Source organism: Melanerpes formicivorus, unplaced genomic scaffold, assembly GCF_026170545.1.
Source record: "Melanerpes formicivorus ecotype bairdi unplaced genomic scaffold, bMelFor1.0.p_v2 SCAF_62, whole genome shotgun sequence".
NCBI classification, from domain to species: Eukaryota; Metazoa; Chordata; class Aves; order Piciformes; family Picidae; genus Melanerpes; species Melanerpes formicivorus.
Genome location: NW_027142414.1, coordinates 1,145,975 through 1,173,561, shown reverse-complemented (window position 1 = coordinate 1,173,561; position 27,587 = coordinate 1,145,975). Strand labels below are relative to the sequence as shown.

General features: G+C 47.0%; 2 protein-coding genes across 10 annotated transcripts in view; one reads left to right on the top strand and one right to left on the bottom strand.

Annotated features, from left to right (window-relative positions):
• EXD2 (exonuclease 3'-5' domain containing 2) lies at positions 1 to 26,595 on the bottom strand. 6 transcript variants are annotated; one of them, XM_068162087.1, is made up of 12 exons: positions 25,311 to 26,440; positions 24,218 to 25,219; positions 21,290 to 21,425; positions 17,145 to 19,072; positions 15,415 to 15,808; positions 14,256 to 14,512; positions 13,835 to 13,961; positions 12,757 to 13,073; positions 9,249 to 9,355; positions 7,491 to 7,626; positions 5,625 to 5,981; positions 1 to 4,233 (listed from the first exon to the last, which is right to left on the bottom strand). In XM_068162087.1, exons 5-12 carry the CDS (start codon positions 15,751 to 15,753, stop codon positions 4,017 to 4,019), a joined length of 1,857 nt encoding a protein of 618 aa, XP_068018188.1. In that variant the 5' UTR covers positions 15,754 to 15,808; positions 17,145 to 19,072; positions 21,290 to 21,425; positions 24,218 to 25,219; positions 25,311 to 26,440; the 3' UTR covers positions 1 to 4,016. The 6 variants fall into 6 exon arrangements, with proteins under 6 accessions (XP_068018188.1, XP_068018190.1, XP_068018191.1 ...); XM_068162089.1 differs by having other exon boundaries at positions 21,290 to 24,436; positions 24,993 to 25,219; XM_068162090.1 differs by having other exon boundaries at positions 21,290 to 24,301; positions 24,993 to 25,219.
• Positions 26,159 to 27,587, top strand: part of DCAF5 (DDB1 and CUL4 associated factor 5) — a 72,026-nt gene continuing 70,597 nt past the window's right edge. Inside the window, exon 1 of one of the 4 annotated variants that reach the window (XM_068162079.1) lies at positions 26,159 to 26,403. In XM_068162079.1, coding sequence (XP_068018180.1) covers positions 26,190 to 26,403 — 214 coding nt within the window. In that variant the 5' untranslated portion in view covers positions 26,159 to 26,189. Of the gene's footprint in view, positions 26,404 to 26,570; positions 26,602 to 27,587 lie in introns of those variants that run through there. The other 3 variants (XM_068162080.1, XM_068162084.1, XM_068162082.1) reach the window with 3 other exon arrangements.

The following is a 27,587-nucleotide window of genomic DNA, read 5'->3' as shown; positions in this document are numbered from 1 at the left end:
TCTGGTAAAAAAGCAAATTTTTACTGAGTGTAACAATTAGCAATGAAGACATACCAGAAAGTTTTATCTACAGACTGGGAGAAAATTCCAAATCATAATCATATAAAAATAATCTCTTTCTGCACAATAAATATATCACTTTCCCTCCTCTGTCAGGTTAACTCAAAATGATGCAAGTTAAGAAAACCTTACAAGCAACAAAGACTCTCAGGTAAGAAAATACTTGTGAAGGAAGTTTTTCTTGCCAATTTCTGTTTCTGAACAAGTGCTTGGGAAAAGAAAACCCCACAGGACTCCTCAGTGATAACCACTGATTGCTTAGTTTTAGAGGCTTGTAATCTTGTTCTTGTGTCAATGTCATTTTCTTGTCTCAACACTCAGAAAAGACAGCAGCCCCTGTAGTCAGCCCATTGGTTCCATTGAAGAAAACCAGCTTTATCAGGAATTCCTGCATTGGAACAAAGGGAGAAACAACAAAGCAGAAGGAAGAAGTGAGATGGACTCCTTACTCTTGATGGTTGAAAAGGAGTTTGAGCCATGCAAAGGGCTGTCACCACCCTGATCAGATGGCACTAAAGATAGAAGATAGCACTAAAGATAGAAGATAGCACTATCTGAACACATGCTCAGAATGCTTTGGAGACAAATAGTTACAACCAAGCTGCTGCTGCTGCAGACAGGAAGTTCTTGCTGAGATTATAATCAGCTGTGTGAATGAACAGAGAGACAGAACACATTTGGCTAGATCATTTTTTTGTTATGACCTGTCAGTGGTACAGGAAGGAATAAAATTGCCCTCATAATGAAAATGGTCTCATTTGCAGCACTGTGATATTTATCATACATCTTTGATTCCTTGTGCTCAGGCTGCTACTGCAGCTCCTCTGGGATGGCACCAATGCATTATTTCTCCATGGCTCCTACTTATCTCAGTCTCTGCTGCAAACAGGCTTTTCACCCCTGTCCAGTGAAATTTCTTGAATTATGTGATAAGGGAGAGCTTCAGCCACAATCACAGCAGAGCCAGGATTCTGCCTGGTGTTATAATAAAACATGGGTCAACTGTGCTATGCCCAGTACTGTGCAGTATGACAAGAGCTCTACTGAAACTTCTTTACAGAGAGCTGGAAAAGTTGAGCATGGCTTCATCATCCAGCAGAAGCACCCTCATCTCATGCAATTAAGAGACTCCAAAGGGATTTCACAGAAAGAAGCATGTACTTTTATAAAGTTACATTTAGCTAAGGTCTAGCACCAGTCAAAAGACATGAATGATTAAGAAAGTCAAACAGTAGCATGTTAAAAAAAATACCCAAACCACAAACATCAGTAACAATTAGCACAAACTAGCTTATATTTTCAAAGCACTTTACAAAAAAACATGATTTAATTAAGCCTCACAACACCCTTGTGAGATAGTTAAGTATTAGTCCCACTTTTAGAGACAGTGAAATGGGCATGCAGGGAGTATGACCTGCTTCCCACTACACATGGCAAACCTAGGAACAGAGCACCAGATTTGCTCTGTCCCCCTGCCCCCCTAAAAAGTCCCTCCCACCACAAGGGAAGATTGAGTTCAGGACCACCTGAGGAACCTGAACATGCATAAATCTGTGGGACCTGATGAGATACATCCCATAGTCCTGAAAGAGCTGACTGATGTAGTTGCCAAGCCACTCTGCAATATTTGAAAAGTCCTGGCAGTCAGGTGAAGTCCCTGCAGGCTGGGAGAAGGGAAACATTACACCCATTGTTAAAAAGGGGGAAAAAAGAGGACCCTCAGTCTCACCTCTGTGCCTGGGAAGATCATGGAACAAACCCTCCTGCAAGCTATACTGGAGCACATGGAGGACAGGGAGGTGATTTGAGACAGCCAGCATGGCTTCACCAAGGGCAAGTCCTGCCTGACCAACCCAGTGGCTTTCTATGATGGTGTAACTACATCAGTGGACAAAGACCAACAGGTGTCATCTATCTGCACACATCCTTCTCTCTAAGCTGGAGAGATCCTTCTCTCTAAGCTGGAGAGATATGGATTTGGTGGGTGGACTGTGGATAAGGAATTAGTTGGATGATCACACACAAAGGGTAGTGGTCAACGGCTCGAGGTCCAAATGGAGATGTGTGACAAGTGGTCCCTCAAGGGTCTGTACTGGGACCAGTGCTGTTCAATATCTTCATCAATGATATAGACAGCAGCATTGAGTGCATCCTCAGCAAATTTGCAGATGATACAAAGCTGAATGGTGTGGTTGGCAACACTGAAGGACAGGATGCCATCCAGAGGGCCCTGGATAGGCTGAAGAGGTGGGCTGAGGAGAATCTCATGAGGTTCAATAAAGGCAAAGTGCAAGGTCCTGCACCTAGGTCAGGGAAATCCTGAGAATCAATACAGGCTGGGGGATGAAGAAACTGAGAGCAGCCCTGCAGAAGAGACTTGGGGCTACTGGTGGACAAGACACTGGACATGAGCCAACAATGTGCACTTGAAGCCCAGAAGGCAAATCACATCCTGGGCTGCATCAGAAGAGTGGCCAGCAGGTCAAGAGAGGTGATTCTGCCTCACTACTCTGCTCTGGTGAGACCTCACCTGGAGTACTGTGTGCAGCTCTGGGGCCTCCAACAGAAGAGAGACATGGACCTGCTGGAGCACATCCAGAGGAGGGCCACAAAGATGATCAGGGGGCTGGAGCACCACTCCTATGAGACAGGCTGAGAGAATTGGGGCTGTTCAGCCTGGAGAGCAGAAGGCTCTGGGGAGACCTTGGAAGTACATTTCAATATCTGGAGGGGTCCTACAGGAAGGCTGGGGAAGGACTGTTTAGAAAGGCTTATAGTGGTAAGATAAAGGGCAATGGATTTAAACTGGAGCAGGAATATTTAAGTTGAACATAAGGAGGAAGTTCTTTACAATGAGAGTGGTAAAATACTGGAACAGGTTTCCCAGGGATGTGGTTGAGGTCCTGTCCCTGAAGACATTCAAGATCTGACTTGATGTGGCTGTGGGCAGCATGACCTAGTTGGAGGTGTCCCTGCTCACTGCAGGGGGGTTGGACAGGATGCCCTTTGAGGGTGCCTTCCAAGCTGCTGCAATCTGTGAAGCTTTTAGTTTTCTGCCACACGTGGTCTGACTTCTTAAAAGATGCTGGTCTTCAAAAGAAATTTGCTTCCTCTCATTGATGATCTCCAAGGTCTCTTCCAACCTGGTTAATTCTAATTCTAATCCCTTTTAAGACACCTGACCTCATTTTCCAACCAAAACAATTCTGTGATACTACGAAGTCAGTCTGACATGAACAGGTACCTGCCAAGAGCTTTTCAGCATAAACAAGTGAAATTGGAAAAGAACATTTTTTTATAGACTGTGTGTTACTGGAAGCTGTTTAAGAAAAGACTTGTCATGGGTGCTTCCATACTGCCAGAGTCAGAGAGTTTTGCTTCTCATCAGGCATCTGTTAGCAGAAGACTCTGACTGAGATCGATCTGGAGTCAAAAAGAAAGAGAAAAAAAGAAGTAGTAAGGTTTCTTTGCCACTTCCAAACAAGGAATCTCTCTCTGGTAAGGAGTATTCTCTGAGAAGAACTCCTATGAGTGCAGCTGCACTGCAAGCAAAGACTTTTATCAGGAGACTCTCAAGGTGTAGCCAAGGGTGCAGACATACCTGTCAGACACCTGGAAATGTTCATTTATTGTGCTGTGTTAAGAGAGATGGTCTGGAGACATCAGAGGTCCTAGGGGTTAGAAAATAACTCTCCACAGTCACTTTAAAAAGATCAGTTCCCCTAGCATATCACCCTCACACTGAGCTAGTTAGTGACAGACCAGGACTAAAAGCTCCAAACCACCTGAAAATTCAAGTCAGCAGACTGGAGTCTGTAAAATGCCACATCTGGCAGTTGTACTGCTGCCTGTTGGCAAAGCCAGGCCCAGATGTTAGTGGAGACAAATAAAAACAGTCCTTCCACCTTCAGTTACATATGTCCAGTAGACACTGTCTAGAGTCCAGGAAGTTAGTTTCATGACAGTTTGACCTGAAGATCCTCCCCATACTTCCGGATCAGCTTCATGTGGTTGTGATCCACGGACCACTGCTCCGGGAGGTGCTTGGGCTCCATGCTGTCCAGGAAATGCTGCCGCCAGCGTCTCTCCAACTGCATGAGGGAGCGCAGGCCTCCTCTGGCAAAACACTGCACCACCTTCAGTCCGTGTGGCATGTAGCTCTCATTGCAGATCCTGCCAAGACACAAGCAGAGTTTATTTTCACACAAGCCCCCTGTCAGGCTCTAGACCTGCCTCCAATGAACAGCAAGACATTGACGATACTTTCAGTTGGGGAGTTTAATTATAGATGCATGGTAAGCTAACCAAGAGGGAGAGCTTTAAGCTTTGCTTCAATGCCAGACTGCTTTCTGCAACACAGTTGACACTGGGAACCTAGTTTCTTTGAACTGAGAAAGTGTTCTTCCTTCATAGCAATACTAAACAAAGCTCTCAAGGTCTATTACAAGCTCCTCAGGAGACAAGACTGCAAATTCTGAATACAAGAACAGTATGACACTCCAGAGCTGTGATCCTGCTGCTGCATTCCCTGCCTGGATAAGTTCTGGCACATTACAAACAGTGAGCACAGTAAGGAGAAAATACTGACTTCATGCAGACACCAGACACTTGTTAAGAAAAAGTATTTGGGGAGGCTCTGAGAAAGAGGAGGAAATGTCTGATATGATTGTCTTTTAAGTCTCCCTCATAGAAACACAGAATGACTTAGGTTGCAAGGGACCTTTGAAGGCCATCCAGTCCAACTCCCCTGCAGTAAGCAGAGACATTCTCTACTGGATCAGGTTGCTCAGAGCACCATGAAGCCTGATCTTGAATGTCACCAGGGACAGGGCCCCCGCTACCTACCTGGGCAACCTGTTCCAGTGTTCCACCACCCTCATAGTAAAGAGCTTCTTCCTAATGTCCAACTTAAATCTACCCTTCTGGTTTAAAACCATTCCCTTCCTTACCTGTCCTTCAAAAGCATAAAATAATGGTAGGGAAGCTGGAGAGCAAAAAGGAAAGGAGATTGCATGAAGAGAAAGGGAAAGAAGGGAGGAAACAAGAGCTGCAGTTCAAAGACCACGGCTGGGTTGAGGGGAGAAGAGGGCAAGCAAAAAGCAAGCAAGAAATGCAGAGTGTGCTTATCTGCTTAGATCCTTAGGCTAGAACACAATCATCTTCTTATCCTTGCTTTCTAGTTAAATGTATTAAAGTACCACAAATACAGACTCTGCAAGCTTACACAAGATGAAGTTATGCTTTTAGAGGCTTGTTTTTGTGCTGTGCAGATCAACTCCTGGCAGTCTCAACGTCAGACACTCCTTGACACCATTATTCCGGAGTAGGTAAATCAATATCCCAAGAAGATCAGCAATGGGTTTTATCCTATTAAAAAGCTTTGGGGGAGGGGTCAGGGGCAAGTCAGCATGTGTGATCTTCAGCTCTGCAAATCTTGCTGGATCTTCTTGTATTTTGCTACAATAGCATCTACCCAAGGCTCTGTGTGCAGACAACTTCTTGCTGAACTTATGTGCCAACATAAAGGACTAATGTTAGTACAACTACTAACAGGCTGGTTATACCTGGTTTCCAGACCAGCTGCTTCTTGGAGCATCTCTGGGGTGACTGCTTCTGTGTTGAAGAAGTCCTTGATGCACTGCAGAAGTTCTGTCCTCCGGGGCTCAGGCAGGCTGTCTGCATTCAGCAAGGCTCGGGCACCTGAGCGCACTTGCCTGCGCAGAGGGTCCTCCAGCAGACGCACACCTTCCTCAGAGCCAATGGGGGCACTGAACTCCTCGGCCAGCTGCTGCTTAAGCAGGTTGTCATAGTAATTGGAGATGGCATGGCAGGATGTGCAGAGTAGAAGCACATCGTGGGAGTTGTGGTCCTTCATCTGAACGGGGAAGTGCTTTCGGTATTCATGAGGAACAATGTTCTTCCTAGAGAAAACAAACGAGCCAGCTCATTACATCTGCCTGGAGCTCCCCCTCCCCAGTTTCCCCTTTTCCTGACCCACAAAGGGACAACTAATACTAAAAGTCCAGGAAAACAGGGATGATCAGGGTGAGTATCCTCAAGGCAGCAGTAAGTTCTGCAACTTCTTTATATTTGTGCCTCTCTCTACGGGTTTTCTGCATTTCTCCTTCTTATTTTCTCCTTGCAAAATTTAATGCTTTCAATTAAAAACCAGCAATTCATACTGCAAAAAAAAACCAAATAAACAAGCAGCATACTCTGAGCAGCATACCTCTCAGCTAAACAGTAGCTGCTATAAAGACAGAAATCTCATCACCTGCCACCTGCAAGCTCATGGGCTTCATGCTTACCTAAGCCTTTCAAAAATATAAGGATGAAGCAGTGGAAGGAAGGGCACAGCTGTTTTCAGCAGGGGATGCCATAAGAACAGTGTGTGTTGGCATACTGCTGCCCCCTGCCACTCCAACTGCAGCACTGACATGTTCTATATACTTTTGTTCTCTCCAGAGACAAATACCTCCTGGCTCTGTAAAGAAAAGGAAAGGCTGGCCTTTCCTCCAACTTACCCAGACACAGAATTATGGAATCATTCTGGTTCTAAAAGATCTCTGAGAACATTGAGTCCACCTGTCAACCTAACACCACCATAGCCATTAAATCATGTCCCAAAGCGCTGTATACACATGATTTTTTTTTTTAATACCTCCAGGGATGGTGACCCCACCACCTCAATGGGCAACTTGTCCCAATGCCTGACCACTCTTTAGGAAAAGAAATTTTTCCCCAATATCCAACCTAAACCGACCCTGCTGTAATTTCAGGTCATTTCCTTTTGTTCCACCACTTGATATTAGGGAGAAGAGGCCAATACCCGTCTCATTATAACCTCTGTTCAGGTAGGTTTAGACAGCAATAAAGTCTCCCCTCGGCCTCCTCTTCTCCAGACTAAATGATCCCAGTTCCCTTGGCTGCTCATATTAAGACTTGCTCTCTGGGCACTTCACCAGCTTTGTTGCCCTTTTCTGGATATAATCCAGGACCCCAAAGGCCTTCTTGTATTGAGTGGCCCAAAACTGAACCCAGTATTCAAGGTGTACCCTCACCAGTGTTGACCACTTCCCTACTCCTGCTGGTCACACTATTTATGATATAGGCCAGGATTCTATCTGCCTTCTTGGCCATCTGAGCACACTGGTGGCTCACGTTCATTTGGCTGTCAAACAGCACCCCCAGGTCCTCTTCTGTCAGGTAACTTTCCAGCCACTCTGCCCCAAGCCTGTAGTGTTGCACAGAGTTTTGTGACCGACTCAGCACCTACACCTACAAAGCATTCAAACAGAGATATCCTATCTAGGATGTGAACAACCATGACGTTTCCAGCCACTAACAAAGCTCCTGGATGCCCAACCAGATCCAGACCTCAGTAATGTTTTAAATGCTGCATTGTTCTTCTGTGCCACCAAACAACTCACCGGATATAGGACTCTCGCTTGCCACACACCACACACAAGTTCTCTTTGACTGTCAGATAATAATCAACTTGAGACTCAGGGCGTCCTGAAGGCTCGAACCGCAGCTTGACAACAAATGGGTCGGTGCTAACTAGTTCTGGAAGGGTAAAGGCAAATATCAAAGAAAAATTAGCATTTGAAAGCTAAAATGGCAATGCTAAAACACTGTGGTAGTTTTAGGCTATGCCTTCAATTTTTTTTCACAGATCTTGAACAGAGAAGTAGTAAAAGTTTAGGAAAGATGTTGAGTTGCTGGAATGTGTCCAGAGGAGGGCAACAAAGCTGGGGAGGGGTTTGGAGCATAAGCCCTATGAGGAGAGCCTGAGGGAGCTGGTGTTGCTTAGCCTGGAGAAGAGGAGGCTCAGGGGAGACCTTATTGCTGTCTACAACTACCTGAAGGGAGGTTGTAGACAGGTGGGGGTTGGTCTCTTCTCCCAGGGAACCAGCACCAGAAGAGGAGGACACAGTCTCAAGCTGTGACAGGAGAGGTTTAGGCTGGATGTTAGGAAGAAATTCTTCATAGAGAGAGTGAGACTGACCATTGGAATGTGCTGCCCAGGGAGGTGGTGGAGTCACCATCATTGGAGGCGTTTAAGACGAGACTTGATAGGGTGCTTGGTGCAGGTCTCAAAGGTCTCTTCCAACCTGGTTAATTCTATTTCTATTCTATTCTAAATCACTATTGGGTGTAAAACGAAAATTAAAGATAGTTCTAAACAATCTCATTGGAGAGATATCTACCATAAGACTGGTTGTACCATAACAATTTCTTCTTTGCTCAGGGGGAGATACTACCTTGCTTCTGCTTGACCTTAGCTGCATTGTGTTGGTATTAACATTCCTCTGCTCCTTTCACCATCATCCAACACCACCTGATCAACTACACCATGCAACCAAGCACCCCATCAATTCTCCTCCTAAACACCTCCAGTGATGGTGACTCCACCACCTCCCTGGCAGTACATTCCAATGGCCAATCACTCTTCTATGAAGAATGTCTTCCTAACATCCAGTCTGAACCTCCCCTGGTGCAGCTTGAGACTGTGTCCTCCTCTTCTGGTGCTGGTTGCCTGGGAGAAGAGACCAGACCCCACCTATCTAAAACCTCCCTTCAGGTAGTTGTAGACAGCAAGAAGGTCTCCCCTGAGTCTCCTCTTCTCCAGGCTAAGCAACCCCAGCTCCCTCAGCCTCTCCTCACTGGGCTTGTGTTCCAAACCTCTCACCAACTTTGTTGCCCTTCTCTGGACATGTTCCAGCAACTCAACATCTTTCCTAAACTGAGAGGCCCAGAACTGGACACAGGACTCAAGGTGTGGCCTAATCAGTGAAGTGTACAGGGGCAGAATGACCTCCCTGCTCCTTCTGGCCACACTATTCCTGATGCAGGCCAGGATGCCATTGGCCCTCTTGGCTGCCTGGACACACTGCAGGCTCACATTCAGCCTACCATCAACCAGTACCCCCAGGTACTATTCTATTCTATTTTAAATTGTAGTTTTGGCTTGTAAATACAGCTTTCATCTGCTTCCAACTGAGCTAGTCTGGCAAAGTTAATGTAGGGGGGTAAACTTCAACCCACCACAAACACAGAAGTCATCCTAGTGAATCCCCAACAGCTAATAGGAAAGGCTACCAAAAATTTGTGCCTGGTTATCAAAAGCAAGGGAAAGAGATTTTCAAAAAGCTGCATGTCCAACATCAAGAAAAAAAAACGGTTACCTCCAATCCCCTTGTCCAGATACCACTGAGCCTTCTTGTGATCACAGGTGCACAGGGGCTGTCCATCTGGTGCATGCAGGAAGCAGTTGTCATACAGCGGAGACTTTCTGTGAAACAAAGGCAGCGTTACAGCAACTACCACAGCATGCCAAAACAGCAGAGCTTGCTGCAGGCACGTGTTCTGCACTGCAGTTCATGCTACCTCCTCCAAAACACACGAAGGTCCCTAAATACACACACTTGAAGCTCCTGAGCACTGCACAGGCTGCTGCTGAGGGAAGAAGAACATCTGAAAACTCACCTGGGGTTGACCAATTGACTGTAAGGTATCATTGTTCTGCTGCTGCCTAGAGAATTCTAACTCCAAATCCCAGTTTTCATTGATGGCATCATTTTCCAAAAAAAATTACAAAACAAAGGAACATTAAAGTCCAAAAGGATGATGAGCTAAGAGTAAGGTAAAAGAGAGTGTCAACTCACAGGCAAGGTAGTCCTTGGACCAGCTGTCTAAGCCTATATTTTAATGACTTTTCTAAAACTTAGTGTGAACAGCAATTACTTCACTAATCCAAGAGAAATGCTCCATAAAAGGCTCTTGCAGCACTGGAAACCCAAATACATGAGTTCATGGGAATAATGGAGCTGAAAGATAGAATAAAATAGAACAGAACAGAATGAACCAGGTTGGAAGAGACCTTTGAAATCATCAAGTCCAACCTATCATCCAACACTATCTAATCAACTAAACCATGGCACCAAGCACCCCATCCAGTCTCTTCCTAAACACCTCCAGTGATGGTGACTCCACCACCTCCCTGGGCAGCACATTCCAACGGCCAATCACTCTTGCTATGAAGAACTTCTTCCTAACATCCAGCCTAAACCTCCCCTGGCACAGCTTGAGACTGTGTCCTCTTGTTCTGGTGCTGGTTGCCTGGGAGAAGGGACCAACCTCCACCTGGCTACAACCTCCCTTCATGTAGAGAGCAATATGGTCTCCCCTCAGCCTCTCCTTATAGGGCTTGTGTTCTAAGCCCCTCACCAACTTTGTTGCCCTTCTCTGGACACATTCCAGCAACTCAACATCTTTCTTAAACTGAGGAGCCCAGAATTGGACACAGGACTCAAGGTGTGGCCTAGCCAGTGTTGAGTCCAGGGGCAGAATGACCTCCCTGCTCCTGCTGGCCACACTGTTCCTGATACAGTCCAGGATGCCCTTGGCCTTCTTGGCCACCTGGGCACACTGCTGGCTCATGTTCAGCCTATTATCGACCAGTACCCCCAGGTCCCTTTCTGCCTGGCCGCTCTCCAGCCACTCTTGACCCCAGCCTGTAGCACTGCATGGGGTTATTGTGGCCAATGTGTAGGACCCAGCATTTAGATGTGTAAATAAGCCCCTAACCTTAGCCAGTGATGGAAAGCCCTGCTTGAGCAGTCTCTAGTTGGTTATGGCAGTGTGTGGAAGGGCTCTACTTTGCAGAAAGCACTGCCTTCATCTCCCAGCCTCCTTCAAATCAAACTGAAGGAGGGAACTAGCTGAGTCTGGGGGGAACTGGCCAGGGATAAAGATACGTCACAATACACTGTGGAAAAGTTTCCCTTCTTCTCTCCATTAGCATCATATAAGTACTTAGCAGAGTTCTATCAGCTATAAAAAGGCTGACAAAAGGATTTTTTTTTGAGTTCCATGGTGAGGGAAACCACCCCCCAAAATTATAACCATATCATCATAGTATCATAGTATCAGTCAGGGTTGGAATGGACCAAAAGGATCATCTAGTTCCAACCCCCCTGCCATGGGCAGGGACACCCCACACTACATCAGGCTGGCCAGAGCCTCATCCAGCCTGGGCTTAAGCACCTCCAGGAATGGGGCCTCAACCACCTCCCTGGACAACCCATTCCAGGGCTTCACCACTCTCATGGGGAAGAACTTCCTCCTCACATCCAGCCTGAATCTCCCCACCTCCAGCTTCATTCCATTCCCCCTAGTCCTATCACTACCTGAGATCCTGAGAAGTCCCTCCCCAGCCTTCTTGTAGACCTCCTTCAGATACTGGAAGGCCACAATTAGGTCACCTCTGAGCCTCCTCTTCTGCAGACTGAACAGCCCCAACTCCTTCAGTCTGTCCTCATAGGAGAGGACCTCCAGCCCTCTGATCATCCTCGTGGCCCTATGACAGGGCTCCTTCCACCAAGCATCAGCAGTTCAGCTGATTTGAGTACTTCTCAACTCTAAATGAGTAAGTAATAAAACTAAATAGGCTTATAGTAAGGAATGGTGAAAAAGGACTTTGGAAATTACATCCAGCCTTATTACAGACCAGAGCCATGCTGATGATAATACTCTAAAATCCAGTGAGTCTACAGATCTGTCACGGAGTCAAACATGGTTAAAAACAATAAATAATCAAACAAACATGGGGAGAGCTCAGTTTAGCTTGGAATGCAATTCTGTTTAAATTCTAATCCTCCCATGAGGTGCAGTCCTTCTGTTTTGTATGAGACAGGCTCCTACTAAAACTAATACATAAATCTGGAGGGACTTGTTGTGTACACACCATACCATTAATGACTGCTAATGAAATCAGTATTATTGATTACATTTAAGTGCCTTGATTGCCAATCCAATAAGCTTGAAAAAGAGGAAAGAAATACTAAAATTGCTGGGTTTCTTTCCAAATAGCAATTACAGACAATTTTAGGTCCTATATCCAGTGACAATTTTTATTAGATTGTATCCAAACAAAACCAAACATACCACCTAGCTCTTTACATCTTTCATTTTACTGAGCTTCAAGAGACCTCTTCAACTGAACTCTCATTAGCAAAAAGCTCCAAGAATTTAAGACTGGCTCTACAAAATCGCCTGAGGGGTGGGGGTCCTGAATCAGCAACAGCTGCCTCTGCAAGGCTAAAGCAGTTCATTTCCTCCTCTCTCTCCCAGGCCAACACAGAAGTGCAATGCTTTGATGCTGCCACAGACAGTTCCTTCTTATGCTCTCTGGCTCCTCGCACAGCGTTTCAACCCTCCTAACCTTAGGTTTCAGCTTTCCTCAGTGCCCTGACATCTCTGTGGCCACAATGACTTGAGGCAGCATAGTACAAACAGCAGTCCATGAGACAGATCCTGCTGAAAGGACAAACTCTCTGCAGTTGCCACTTTTACCCTAGAGAAGAACCACAACTGCTTGGGCGATAAATGCCACCCAGTCAGCTGCCTCCTGCTGGGACTCTGTTCTCCAGCCAATGTCTTCTCAGGAGAAGGCAGGCCAAAAGCTGAAGACAACTTCTCAACCTGCTCATGACCTAGCACAGATACAAATGTTGCCCTCGCTTTCAACACCTCTTGGAGGGAAACGAGGAAAACAAAAACAGGACCTGCCTCCCATGACTGTTAGGTCCTGTGTTTCCTTTCCTAGCTCCTATTATCCACTTTATTTAATGAACAAAGCATTCAAAGTTTTCCATCTGTGGTGCAAAGCATACAGTGTGCTCATACACTTACCGTGCAGAATATCCCACGCCCAGCGGCTTCCGCTTCTGCCTCCGTGGGTCTCTCCCTTGCTGGCTGCCAGAGGGATGGCCATTCACCCAAGATTTCCGACTCTTTGTTTTCTGAGGGGACCGCCCCTCTCCACTCTTCTCCTCTCCTGTGCTGCCGCCCCTTCTTCCTCTAAAGGGGATATCCACCAGGCCCCGGCATTTGCCCAGTGCTTTTTCCCAAGCAGCAACAGAGTTTTCACTGTCAGGGAGGCTGGCAAATCCCAACAAATGGAGGAACAGAGCCACCGAGACCTGGGCATCCCTAGCAGCATAGAGGACCTGCAGAAAGCATAGACACCGAAGCACTGACAAACAGCAAACTCTCCCAAACATTACCGGTCTTTACCGTTTGGTAAAGCCAAAAGCTGGATTCGTTTCCTTTTGAAGTTCATGTAAGGTTCCAGCAGTTGAGTGACACTTTCATAACATGATCACACTCCCCATTATTAGGGTCAGTCAGATTTGAAACACTCATGGGGTGCCTCCAGGGACTGATTAAAAAAAAATCAGCCTTAAGCACTCTCCTGCCCCACCAAGCCCTCCCTCATGAAAAGCTCCCTTTTAACAGACTCGGGAACAGCCTGTGCGGTTATTTATCCTGCCGCTCCCTCTACCGGTCACTGATTTGGTAGACGTTTGCAGCATGACCGAAGGAAGGGATCAGGGAAACCATAGCGGTCTAAAGACGGTGAACGAGGTCTCCAGGGTCCCTCTCTAATAGCACACTGACTGCTACAGATTGGAGGAAATAAAACAATAAAAAGGCGAGGGTTTGGGTGCACAAGCACTTGTTCAAGGGATCTTGCCTTATGGAACTTTCAGGACTAAAGGAAAACAAGGGTCAAGAATCCAGAGAAAACAGCAGAAAATTATCTTCATTAAAAAGGAGGCAAATGCAGGCACAGTGTCCAAAATTAACCTCAGATCACAGTCACAGGTAAGGTTTTGAGGGAGAATTCCAAGGCAGCTCAGATCTCCCTGCTGTAATGCCTCTACTCTACCAAGTAGGTTGCTTTCACTCCCAAAACACAAAGACAAACCTGATCTTGCGCCAGTTCTTCTGCCTCCCAGTTGCTGCACCGCACATGAGGAGATTTGTCAAGTGAGCAGTTCAGGACTTTTTCAGCTAAAGACTTAAGGCTAAGGCAGCTGTCAAGTAGGTCCTTCCTTCAGTTTAAAAAAGAAAGCGTGTCAAACATGTTAAAAACAAAACTATACACCCATGCACATTCAGATGGCCTCATACACCCTGAACCTGCTAGAACACAGCACACATGATCCATGATTCCCACTCAAACAGCACACAGATGCCTGTCAGCTAGACAGGCCCTCTCCCTCCCCCGCGCTAAAACACCCCTTCTAGATTTAGTAATTATCTAACGCCTGCAATATGCAAACCAGGCAGGACTGGTAGTTTCCAACTAAAATGATGCCTTAAACTGAGCTGCTTCAGACACTCACCGCTGTCTCATGGCTAAGTACCGGAGATCCATGCTGCCTTTGACTGGAAGACCATAATCATGAAGTAATTTGCAAGCATCTTCCCAGCATCCTACCCCAACTTTCAACACAGTGCTATCTGCCATGACGTCCAACAGGGTCTTTGGCATAGTCTGTCCACTGGCAACAAGCCTGGGCAACCTAACAAGAATGCAGAAGCCACTGGAAGAAGCCATCTGTAGGAGGGATACAGGATTTGGTTTTCCTTCCACAGATACCTGAAATAAAGACAAAAATCAGAGACTAGGTTACAGTATTATTAGCAAGACTGGAGCTGGAACAAACTGCAGAAAAGTCCACTACAGATAGGAAACACATATCAATTTACAGAGTTAAGTACTGCTACATGTCTCTACATTTTTGCCACAAATTATGAGATCTATTTCACACCACCACTGTCCCTCAGCCACTTCTTGCCACACTCCTACAAGAGAAACTTTTCCCTGATTTCTTAATCCACATCAGCACAAAGACACCCATTACATAAATGCTCATGGCAAGCACATTGTTTAACTGTGGCTTATACTAATGGCTATGGGGTGAATCCATTTCCAGCCACAATAATGGCAAAGCCAGGCTTTAGAAATGATTCAAAGCCTGTTTTGAGTGTTGACACATGTACAAGTGGGCAAGGAACTTTACTTCCTAGTAATCCCAGTGACATACACCTACCTATCAATACTATCCTCTTTTTTTTTTTTGATTCATTGTTCCCCAGAAATTGTTTCTTAAATATGTGCCTGGATTTAAAATAGTGCAAATCCAAGCTATTGCCAGTAAATTATCTCTAAAGAGATATTACACAAAACACATAATGTTATATTTAGCCATACAATTACCACTAAGTTTAGTATAGTCGATTTATCACAGGAGTTCAGTCAATGAATACAACCCCTGAATTAAGAACTTAACAGTCAGCACACTTAAAAGATGTGAACGACCAAAATTAGCAGCTACTTCACTGCTGTCAGGATAGACAATCACACAGGCACTTTCAATAGTCAGTCTTGTTATAACCTTTTAAGCAATTGTATCCATTGTTATATCCACTCCAGTCCACCCTCAACGATTTCCCGTTGTAATGTGCAATATAACGCAGAGGTGCTTCTGAATCACTCACCCACTCGCAGTCAATTCCCAGCACTGGCCACTTCTTCAGCTCCTTCTTCAGCAAAGGTTCTACACGATCCCACTCTTCCTGCTCTGAAACTACCACTATGTCTGCACCAAGGGTCCTCTCTACCCAGGAAAAGGTGGGAGATCTGAAGAAGGAAAGCACCTCCTTATCCTCTGCGTTTATCAGTTTCTCATCTCCCAAGTTTACAACTGCTTCCTCTCGCTGACTAGTACAGCCTGCTTTTCCTTTACGACGCTGGGTAGCTTTCCACAAAACCAGACCCCCCAGTGCAATACCCAGCAGGGTCGCCAAAGTAATTGTCACTGCTGTTTGCTTGGGCATTTTTTTAATCTCCCTTTTCCCCCCTCAAAACGGAACTGTAGGGTCTTATCATGGCCTGCAAAGAAAAACGAGAGAAGTGGAAATTAAAGACAACCTAATGAAATGTGTTTAGAGGTACTAAATACGCCCACTGGTATCACAAGAAGATTCTAATCGTAACTCACGATCCTGAAAGAAGGATTGGGTCCCACTTTAACAGACGGTTCTGTGCCAGACTGCTGTAATGAGCACTAATAGGAGACTGAATGCTGCTGTTGATCACATCACCAAAACCCTTAAAGGGAATCCAATGATTTATACTCATGCAAAGAGATGCTTCCACAAACTAGGCTATTTCAAAAGTAAACTAATCGGGGCTATTATTACCACCTTTTAGCTCAATCTGGAACCGGGACAAGACGAAATTACTGCAGAATAAACATGTCCACTCATGCATTAGTAAATAACGGGCATTGTCCATTACATTCACATTCATACTAAGGTCAAACGGCTCTTCAAGCATTGAAAAGCCCCGAAGTAGCAGCTCTTTAGAACACAGCTTTCCCTCTATCATACAAAAGCTTAGCTTCCCTTCAGTACACTGAAGTGAGACCTGCCCCCGCGTAACAGTTGGACTCGATGATCTTTAGAAGGTCTTTTCCATCCATCTTCCCAACCCACCGCGTTGTTTTCAAAGCTCAGCCCTTACGTGCCCAGTGGTGCCGGTGCTGCCACAGCCCTGCACGGCCGCTGAGAGCGTGCAGAGCACGGACACCTGCCTCAGCAGTGACGGGTCCTCTACTCTGACTTGGTGATCTGACCAACACGACTGGCAGCAATGCGGGCCACCCGCAACTACGGCCTCTGCCCGTCAAAACAGTCGCCACCTCTTTGTGAGCGGTGAAATGCGGGTACAGAGAGCGGCCCCGTGACCCCGGGCACCCTGCTTGTGCGGATCCCCCAGCCTGCTCAGCTAGAAGCCCCGACAAGCCAGCCCCCTAGCTCTGCCCCAGCAGCGCCCTGGCTCTGGCTCTGCCCCAGCACGCTGCGCGGGGAGCCGGACCGGACAATAGTACACCGAGGGTAGGCCGGGGCCCCGAGGTCGGGGCCTGGCCGCCGTAGTACCCTTGGAGAGAACACAGCGCACTCCTCTGGGCTGCCTCGCAGCTGTGGCGTGATGGGGGCAGGTAGCGCCGAACCTCGGCTATTCATCACACCAGGGCGAAGGTCGAGGCTTCGCTGGTAAGAGGCCCGGTTGCCACCCCCGCGGGGAAGAGACAGGCGAAAGGTGCCGGGGGCCCGGCCGAAGAAGCTGTGGACCCACCAGCGCAGGCCGCCCCCACCATGTGCGCAGCGGTCTCACTCTCCTATTCCCCGCTGTGTCGCCGCTCGACCCCAGCCGAGGCTCTCACCTGCTTGCCCGCTACCAGCCTCTCCACGGAACGGTTGTCCCCGGCAGCAGGAACCCCCCACAGAGTAGTCGCCGCGGACACCGGGAGGCTTATGAGTGGAGGACGCTTCCTCTTCCCGGCGGTGGGCGCTGCCATATTGTACGGCAGCTGCTAGCTGGGCGGTTCTCAGTACTGGCCCGCAGCACCCTGGCGCCCCCGGAGTGTCGTGGCTGGTGGCCCCGCGGAAGCAGGCTGTGCTTCCACTAGGGCCCCTCGGGTACACGATCGTGACCGCGAGCGTCTCTGTGGTTGTCTCGCCGCTCCCGGGGTGGCAGGACGCGGCCGGAGGCTCGGGCACTGTGGTCGCGGCGGCAGCGGCCCGACGAGGGGCACGAGGGAGCAGCAGAGGCTGGAGGGTTGCGGTGAGCGCGGCCGAGGCCCTGAAGAGGCGTTAGCATGGCTTCAGCAGGGGTTACCACCTCAACAGTCCTGCTGTGGTAGCGAGTATTAATGAAAACACTGAAAATCCAGCAGTTGTTGAAAGGAACGTAGGGGCTGCTCGTTCGCAGCGGGGAAGCCTGGACGAGGAAGCTGCGGCCGGGTGGTAGAACCCCCACGCCCAGAAAGCGCAGTGAAGCGAAGCGAGGCCCTGTGGGGCAGTGCCCGCTGCTCCTCGGGCAGGAGCGGCAGCCAGGAGACCGAGGCATTGCGCGGAACGGAAGGGAACCAACAATGGCAGACCGGAAAGGGAATTTCTTCCAATTCTTCTGCAATTCACAGCATTTCCCAGTTTTTCCTCATCTTTGTGCGGCTGGAATCCCAGCTAGCTGCATCTGTTTGGAGGAAACACTGAACAGAAAATACTGCTTCGGATTGCTTTGACAATTTCGGAGTCAGCATCAAAATGCATTTTAACTTTTGCCGCTTGTAATCGTTAGGAGGATCTCCTTAGTAGAGCCTCGGCATCAGCAGACGTTGTCCGAGGGGTGCCGCAAAGCAGCTAATGGCTGGCATCAGGGAAAAATCTCTATAGAAGCAGCATTCTTGCTGGCAGTAGGTGAATGTTTGCCTTCTTTCCGACCTCCCTTGATCGTTTTTAACTGGGGAATGAGGTCAGGACCAATTGATAGCAAACAAGTACACAGCTGCTTTCCAGAAGAATACTTCTCTGGGCAAAGAAGCCCCTCTTCCTACCAGGAATACGGTGACCAGACCATTATAGCTTAATAGATGTTTGTTATAAAGACCTAGGTCTAAGCCAGGATGATGGTGTCATCACTTCATGTCTCACTGGTGGTAGGGTCATAGCAGGAACTTATATTTTCCAGTGATTTGTGTCTGTATTTTAAACATATAAACATATACTTGGTACCCAGGAGCTACAGCTGCTGTATAGTAAGTCTTTCTGCAAAGACCCTTCATCTTGCTCTACAGTAAAGAAAGTTCTAACCATTTTTGTATTTACCCACTGAGAGTTACAAAGCATTGCATCTCACACACTGCACCAACTTGCATGTCTTGTCTCTGGTTCATTTTGCTCTACACGGAAGGGCTGCATCTCTCTTACAGTCACAACCCAGCCACAGCTTCTCCATCCATTCCTCATGCCCCAACACACCAGACACAGCTGACCAGCTGAAATGGAGGTCATTAAGCAGGAGCCAGTGCTGCTCTGATGCTCATCACATGACTCAGGCTCAGAAGAAAAATGCATAATGTGCATGCTTAGGAGAAAAAAACTAAAGAGTTCTGGCTAAAGAGTTCCCACAGTCAGGTGGACACGTTGTCCCTGCTTTTCTCCTTTCCTCTTCAGGGCCCCAGTGTATGCTGCTTTGTTGTACATGGTCATTGTAATCTAGGATAAAACTGGATGGCCAGTTGGAAAGGTCGTCCCATGTTTCCTGTTCAACCTGATGGACTGCTTGCTCCCTGCTTCAGCACCAGCATTTCTGTAATGACAGAGAATCAGAACTGATTGAGCTGTAAACTAGTTTAAAAAGTTAATGTCTGGACACCTGGCAGAATTACTTCAAGGCCCAAACACCTGCTGGAAGGAGACCCAAGAAGCCAGTGTAGATGTGCTCCTGGATCCAGCTGCCCTGTTACAGGGTAGGCAAGGCATTCTCAAGAGAACTCTTATCAGAGTTCCAGATGAGCTCTGGGACCAAACATGAACAAATCTACAGAGTTTGTTCATAGCAGGACCCATTCTGGCACCCACCCAGAAATCTGAAAGGTCAGTTTTACCTTTTACAAATTGTTTATTTTAGTTTCTGAGGTAATAGAAGCTTAAGTGTAAAGATACAAAAGAGAGGAAAACAGTAAAATAACCTGCATTTATTACACAGTGGAAGTCTTCAAGTGAGGATGGTATATAATGGAACCCCCATGTCTAGCTTTTCTACAATAATAGGATTGTGTCCTTGGTTGCATGTAAAGCCCTTATTTTTCATGGCATCACTGACATAAACAGAGTCCTGTAAACCATAACTCTCTTGAATGGCTTCTCTTACCTAACCATTTATTCAAGTATAAATGTTAAATTAAAAACAAATGAAAGCAGCTGATTCATGAGTGCACCCTGGAAAAACAAACAAAAACCCCCCACAAGTTGCCAAAGCCTGATGGGGACATTGCTGAAGATGAAAAAGTAACCAAGTAAGTAAACACCAACTGCTGGCTTAGCCTTACTTATGAGAAATCTGTTACCTCCTGACTTGCAGAAGGTAACAGGAAGCCTTTACATGGTAAACAGCAAGATTTATTTTTCTTTGCCTCTGTAGCCTGATCCAAGATGTCTGCAGAGGTCTCTGTCAAATGACTAATTTTTAGCCTAATTTCCTAAGGCAAGAAGGCTTATGCAACTACACTGCCTGCTGGTGTTTCTGTCTGTGGGTCCCCTTTCTTCACCCCCTTCCTTGACAAAAAAAGCATGTTTAAGCCTTGCCCAATTCCATCTCAATTTGTACAAAGGTAACTTGTGTGAAATGCAAAGCCAAACTGATGAAACAGATTCTAATAAAGCTGTCATTGAAAAAGTGGCAATGTGTGCAGATGTTATTTAACATACATATGAGAATCCACACAGCAGTACCACATCAGGACAAGTCTATAGGAAACCAGGCTTCAGTTGTTCTGCTGATCACAGGGAAAAAAAAAATTATAATCACATTGGCTCATCCTTTAACAGGCAGAAGACTGGGGTAAATGATGCAGTGTTCAAAGGAAAATCAATGATCATGGAATATCAAATGAAAGAGGCTCCAGCCAAGACTTAAATTGCTGTTAGCAGACAATGAGCAGAGAGCTGCATGTTGTCCCCACTAGCTCATTAGTAACACTCTATTTGGGGCCCCATCCCAAGCTACAGAAAGAAGACAAACTCATCTTTCAGTTTCTAATGTAATTCATCTTCCGTGTGTCAATGTTAGTAGCCCCATGACTACATATTCAAACAAGTCACTTTAAGCAGGGTTTGTTTTACCAGGAAGGCAGTAGGACCATTTCTTCCATCAACAAGTCAGAATAAGATCAATCAACTGTGAAGTCACATCCTAAAGGTGGAGTTTCATGCTGCAACAAGGTGGACAGAGGGTTTAGCTCCTGTTGAAAGAGGCAATTCTACCTCCCCCTTCTACCGGTAGGCACTGTTACACTGCCTCGCTTCTGGAAACATTGGTGCACCAGTTTGATTCAAGGAATTAAGCAAGTAGAAAGCTAGCACAGCTTTCTCCTGGTTTAACTCTTTGAACTAGCTCATCATGGAGACAGATCTCAGTAAAACTACATCTACAGCCAAAAGTTGAAGCAGCAGTAACTCACTGCGGGGATCTGCCAGAGTTTGCAGGTTTTGTGAATAGAATAGAATAGACCAGACCAGGTTGGAAGACACCTTCAAGATCATCGTGTCCAACCTATCATCCAACCCACGTAATCAACTAAACCATGCAACCAAACACCCTATCAAGTCTCCTCCTGAACACCTCCAATGATGGTAATCTGAAAAAAAAAAATAATCTGAGGTATAAACTGCCAGACTGATCCCGCAAGGATGAATTGTATTAATACTGATCATCATCAACATATTTCTTCATTAACTGCTGACTCTTTTATTGCTTATCTAGGAATAGAAAAGAATTTCACAATTCCTTTTCAGCTTAACTTACCCCAGTGGGTTGCGTTCCAGAAGACCTTGCAGTTTGTGTCTGCTAAGAAGGTGACATCCTTCATCTCCCAACACTCCACTCCCAGCTGGGCACTCCTGATTTGCCTGTGCTGATTTTGGCGCTCATTGTGACACTTCTGTGAGTCAAATTCATTTCAGCAGGACAGCAGACAAGTAAGTCCAATAAGTAGCAGCTCAGCACAAAGAGGTAGAACACATAGCCACAAAAAAATAAAGCCACCTTTCAACAGCCACAAGTCATTAGGTTGGCTCAGCTGCTCGTTAAAGCTACACCTTTAGTTGAACAGCCCCAAGGAGAGATGTTTGAGAGAACAGTGCTTCTTCCCACTTTTCTGCTCCATGAAATTAGTAAGCAAAAGGAAAAAGGCCCAGATGCCATCTAATTTTCACCAAAGGGAATGAATTTCTCAAACAAGATTGTTGGTTGTTTTTTTTTTTTAATATCTGCCTAAAATACTGCAGTCTTCTTAGTTTTCCCTCCTTTTGTTTCTATTCCTCCTCAAAAATAAACATATTCCTTGACTCAGTATTACTTTCCTAGTAACTTCTCTCTCACTTCTGGACTCCACAGACATCTATTACTGTCCAAACATCCCCATTTCCACTCTGGATTAACAAAAAGCCATTCACAGGTTCAACAAATTAAATATATATATTTAAAGCTCATCCTCTCTGACCACACAGTCAACCACACTTCACTTCAGATCTTTTTTTTTTTTTAAACCTAAGCCTTCCTTCTAAGTATTCTTTGACAGACCCTCAGAGAGCTGTACTCATGGTCTTCTCCTTTTATCCTCCCACATTTTCTCATGTGAAACACAAATACAACTACCATCTCTCTGCAGGTGATTTACAGATCTGCTTCTTTCCCCAGGGTCATCTCCTTCTATCCAAACTCAAATAATAATCTTTTCTGTTTCTTTGGATGAGCAGGAAATTAAAGCTTAACAGAACTAGAACATGGTTCTTTCTCTTCCCTGAAAGGCCTCTTATTATCTTCTTTGTACATATCTTCTGAGGATAACATTATCAGTCTACCTGCCATTCAAGCTTGCATGTCAGCTGTCAGCTCTGACTGAAACCTCTGTAGATCCTAACTCCTAGGGTGCATCTAAATTTTAAACTTCTATATGGCATCTAGAAGACAGAGTCCTCTGATCCACCCATGCAGCTAAGACCCTTGTTTAGGTCTCTTGCTTCTGTATCTAGACTGTCCCCATACCTCTCTCTGAATAACGCCGCAATGCAGCTCATAACAACAGTCATCACCTGCTGTCAAGGCCATGAGCTGACATCTGATAAAGTTGACTGCAGGTCTCCTATTAATGATCACACACACCACAGCCATCAAATGGAAACCACTAATGCAATTTATCTCACTCTGCCAATGCAAATATGTTCAGAAAAAAATGTTGAAGGGATAATTTTGTAGCAGCAGAAATTAAAACCAGATAAGGTATTGTCACTCCTTCCAGAGGCAGAAACTCTGTAGCAGGGGCAGAATACAAGAGCAAGGTGACACCATGCCATACCTGACATCCAAATCAATTTAGCAGTGCTGGGAGACTGCACAACCCTGAATTTAGCAACTCTGAAACCACAACCCAAGATTGTTCCTGTAGATCATTACTCTGACACATCACTTCTCTGTTGGAAACAGTCTCAGAGTTCTCTGTTCTGTACTGCATCAAACATTATTTAATCATCTTCATTTCCAGGAGCCTGTACAGAAAGTCACCACCCTGTTCATTATCTGCCGTTTCCTTTCCAGTTGACTCTGTCCCTCGAGTGCTCACTTGGAGAAATTCTAATCAAAACTTTTTCTTGTGCTTTATTACATATTGCTTTTGAGGCATGGAGGAGACTATAAATGTCCTAAAGAATTAAACTGCTCAAGCAGTGTGTACAACCAGACCCTGACTTATTCTGCCCACCAAGCCGGGCCAGGTTCAGTACAGTGTGGTCTGTGATATTCAGTCTCAGGACAGCACCACGTGTGCCAACAGGTCCAACAGAACAGTAAAGGGATGAAGTTTAATCTATTTGACTAAGTACTGTTTGCACCTCAATTCCATTTCGAGGTGTGAAGGGTTCCTCTTAAAGTAGAAAAAGATGTTTCACTGATGCTACTTCAGCACGACTCTGGCCAACAGCGTGTACGCTTTGAAGACATTACAGCACTCTGGCATTGTTAACACAGCAACACATTATTGTCAAAGGAAAATGTTAACAGTATAGGCCACAGTAATTTCCTTATATGCAAATTAAATCAAATGAAGGAATCAGAGAGTGAAAAGAATGCTAACCAACACTTCTTTTTTTTTAACCTATATAGTCATGTGAGAGAATATGTGCATTTATCAGAACAGACTGGCAGCCTTCTATTATTCTGACAACATGGTATCTTCTTTCTGACTGCTTATAAATATGATTTTAAGCCAAAACACAGTTAAATCTTTCCTGGAAATCCTAGCAATGGGAGGGTAGGAAATAATTTGATTTCTGTATTTCTTTCCTAGAGACTGGTTCCAGATTTTATTGTGTCACATTTCACATGGAAACTTCCTACACCTATTTGTTTTGATGCAGAAACCAAACATGCCCAACCTGAACAGCGTTTCAGGAAAGCAGAAAAAAATGACCCATATGTGATGGAGGAAGCCAGTCTTCAAGGCCAAGCTAGATGGGGCTTTGAGCAACCTGACCTCATAGAAGGTGTCCCTGCCCATGGGATGGGGGTTGGAATAAAGTTCCTCCCAACTGTAGCCATTCTACCATTCTGTAACATATTTCTGGAATGCTTTCAGATCATATGGTTATGTGAGCTGTATGCAAATTCAAGAGAATGGAATACAAAGTGATGGAGTAATTTTAGAGTCTACAGGTAGAAAATTGTCGTGCCACTTACCTGTGCTGGGAATTCAGAAGTGAGCAACAGTTTCTGATGTAATTGTAATGGCACAGCATTTTTCGTGGCATGCAAGCAAAAGAGCTATGAAGTTTACACCAGTGGAATTTACCCATGTTTGAAGGAAAGATAATAAACACAAATCATAATGGGCAGGGTCTGTCTGTGTATATCAAGGCTTGCCAGACATGTTTCATATCAATACTTGGCCATCAACAGCTGTAACAAGAAAATAAACCTTCATATTGCTCAGATGCAGAAGAGATTATCTGTTCTTTGTTAATTATCATTCTCACAGAAAACAGGTAACTGAGTGTGTCTGGATATTCCTCTCAATTATTATACATGTAATTAAATTCTGATTTTTATACATATTGCTGTCACATATAGAAAAAAATGATATAAAAAACCTGAAATGTATTAAGTATTTTTTCTTCTCCTGTTAGAAGTGTGCAATATGTTAAAATTAAAGCTACAGTATTGTCAAATAAAAACCATGGTTTATATGATTTCAATGTCTTTCTATACTCTTAACCATGAGACATCCTAACGCACTTGATTGACTTTATGTCATGGGAAAAAAATAAATCCCATTTCTACCGAAAAGCTGCCACTAGAACATGTCAGCAGCCTAACAGCAGTCAGCAATGTTGCCATATCACAGTCTATGTAAAGAAGAGTTGGTCTGTATGCTTGTTTTAAAGTTTGGAGATTCCTAATACCCAGCAGGTGGTTCCACACAAAGAAGACCAGGACAGTCAGGCTAATTCCTCACCTTCTGAAAAATGTCTCTTTCCTAGGTACTGTCACCAGTTCACCGGCAGGGAAATACAGGCCTGCAAGTTTGAAGCTGCAGATCGGAGACTGTTCACCTTGTGCAGGGAATGTGCAGACAGAGGCTGCAAGGTGGACTAGGGGCTCTGTGCTGTGCTTCACCAATGTAACTTTTCCATGGGCACTCCCGTAGTCTTGGGATCATAGTACATGTGAAGGAACAGGGTCCTGTGGAAGACAAAATGTAATTTTTTTTCCCCCTCAAACACACATGTTAGGGTGTTCTAAAGCAGTAAAAGACAACACAGATCAGCTCCACCTGTTTAGTCAGATGCCTTTTGGAGTTTTGTCGATACTAACATGTGAGAAGAAAATCCATCTGTATTTCTAACAGCTGCAGAAATGTCTACTGACTCACTTGAGAAGGGGTGAGCATCCCATTTTCAGTGCTGCTCGGGCAGGAGCAGGAGACAGCAAGAAAAACAACAGAACAAACAAACAAAAGTCTCAGCTCCTTTAAAACCGTCTTAATGAAAAAAAAAAAAAAAATCCCAACAAGATTCTGAAGACGTAACTTTTGGAGATTCCGCAGAAATCAGTCAAGATTTACGGAGGGCAAACCGTACGGACTCGGGGTGCTTGTTTCCTCACCCTCCCTGCAGTGAGCCGCCGACAGGACTCTGGAGGTCGCCCCTCGCCCGGCGGGCATGGCTCTGGAGAGGTAATTTCTCCTTCATCTTCATCAGCGACGCCGCCTGTTCGCTGCGGCAACACCTGCTGGCCAGCCGCGGGGCCGAGGCAAGCCCCTCAGGCGGGCCGGGCCGCCCCCCAGGCAGGACAACCGAGCGGCGGCGGAAAGCGTCCTCCGCAGATCCTTGGAGTGGCCTCGCAGTGGCGAATGCATCCATCCTCCCCCGCGCACCGTTACAGGCGCGAGTTAAAAAGCGGCGGCAGTGGCGGCAGCGCGACGTTAGAGCCGGGCCGGGAGGCGCGGGCTGCAGCTGAGGATCAGCTGCTGAGGGGAGCGGGGAGGAGCCAGCGGGATCAGGAAGCGGCGGAGTGTCTAACACCTCTCTGCCATGGCTGGCTAAAGAAAAATCATCATAACCATAACAAGGGGGGAAGCGGGGGAGGGGAGGCGGTGGCGGGGGAAGGGGCGGCGGGGGAAGGAGCGGCGGGGAGCGGCGCAGGCGGCAGCATGAAGAGGAGAGGCGGCCGGGGGGGCAGCATGCGGTCCGTGGTGGGGTTCCTGTCCCAGCGGGGCTTGGAGGGGGACCCTCTGCTCACCCACGACTTCCAGCGGAGACGCCTGCGGGGCTGCAGGAACCTCTACAAGAAGGATCTCCTGGGCCACTTCGGCTGTGTCAATGCCATTGAATTCTCCAACAATGGAGGCCAGTGGCTGGTCTCAGGTAAAGCGAACGTTCCCCGTCCCTCGCCCTCTCCCGTCACCCCCTCCCCAGAAAGCATTTTCTTCCTCCTCCTCTTCGTCGGCCGCCTCCCCCGCGGCCCAGGGGGAGGGGAGCCGCGGCGGCGGCGCTCGCAGTCGTTTCTCAAAACCACCGGTGCCCGGGAATGTTTCCCAAGTAGAGACCCAAAATGGTTGACAGGTTTTAAATTCGACTGTTATTGGGGGGTGGCGGGGGGGGAGTCCTGGACAAAGTTTTTGCTGGAGTGCTTCCAGGGCGCTGAGGGTGCCCTTTTATTTGATGGCTCGTGTGTTTTGCGCCTTAAAAGAGGATTTTATTATCTAGGGGGGCGACAAGGGAGGGGAAACACCCCCGCGGCGTGCATTGTGGGCGCCGGGTGACATTTGTCAGCGCCGTGCCCCGGGCCGCCTCGGCAGCGGGCGGGCAGGAGCAGTGGTCGCTGCCGGGGGTGGGCGGCGGGTCAGAGTTTGGCCGAGGGGAACTGTAGTCCCGCTCGGTATCGGGCGGGGAACCGGAGCGGTTTAATTGAGGGGCTGGTCACTTTGGGACCACCTCCCCCATTTTCTTGTGAGGGAGGGGAGTAGGGGTTTGTTTTGTTCCTCCTTCTTCCTCCCCTTGCAGGGCGCGGTTGGGGAGGGGGTGATTATTTTGGCGATGATGTTGTTTTGGGTTCACGTCCCCCCCCCCCGTTGCCTGTCCGGGGATGAGGGAGCCATACGGGTGGTGGGATGCTGTCAGGTAGGAAGGAGGCGAGGGCTTGACATCAGCTGCGACACTAAGGACGGGGAAAGGGTTTTCACCCCCTTTCCCCCTAACCAGGAAGATGATGTGGGGCTTGGCGGCCGGCTGCCCGGCTTCCCCCACCGCAGCAGCGCTTGGCGCAGGTGCCTCTTCCTCCTTCCCCGCCTCCAGGCTCGGAGGGGCGGTGGGGGAAGGAGGCAACTTCAGGCCGGGGCCTGGCCGGGCGCTGCAGGCCGCGTTCTCCTCGGGCGGCTCTTAGCGACAGGCCGGGGAATCGAGGGCCTATCCCGCCCGCGGCGGGGCACGGCGCGACGCCCCGAAGGCTCGGGGCCGGAGGAGTCGCGGCGCATCTCTCCCACCGAGATGGGGCGCCCCGCTGCGACGGGGTAGAGCCCCTCGGGGCTGCGGGGCAGAGGGGGGGTGTG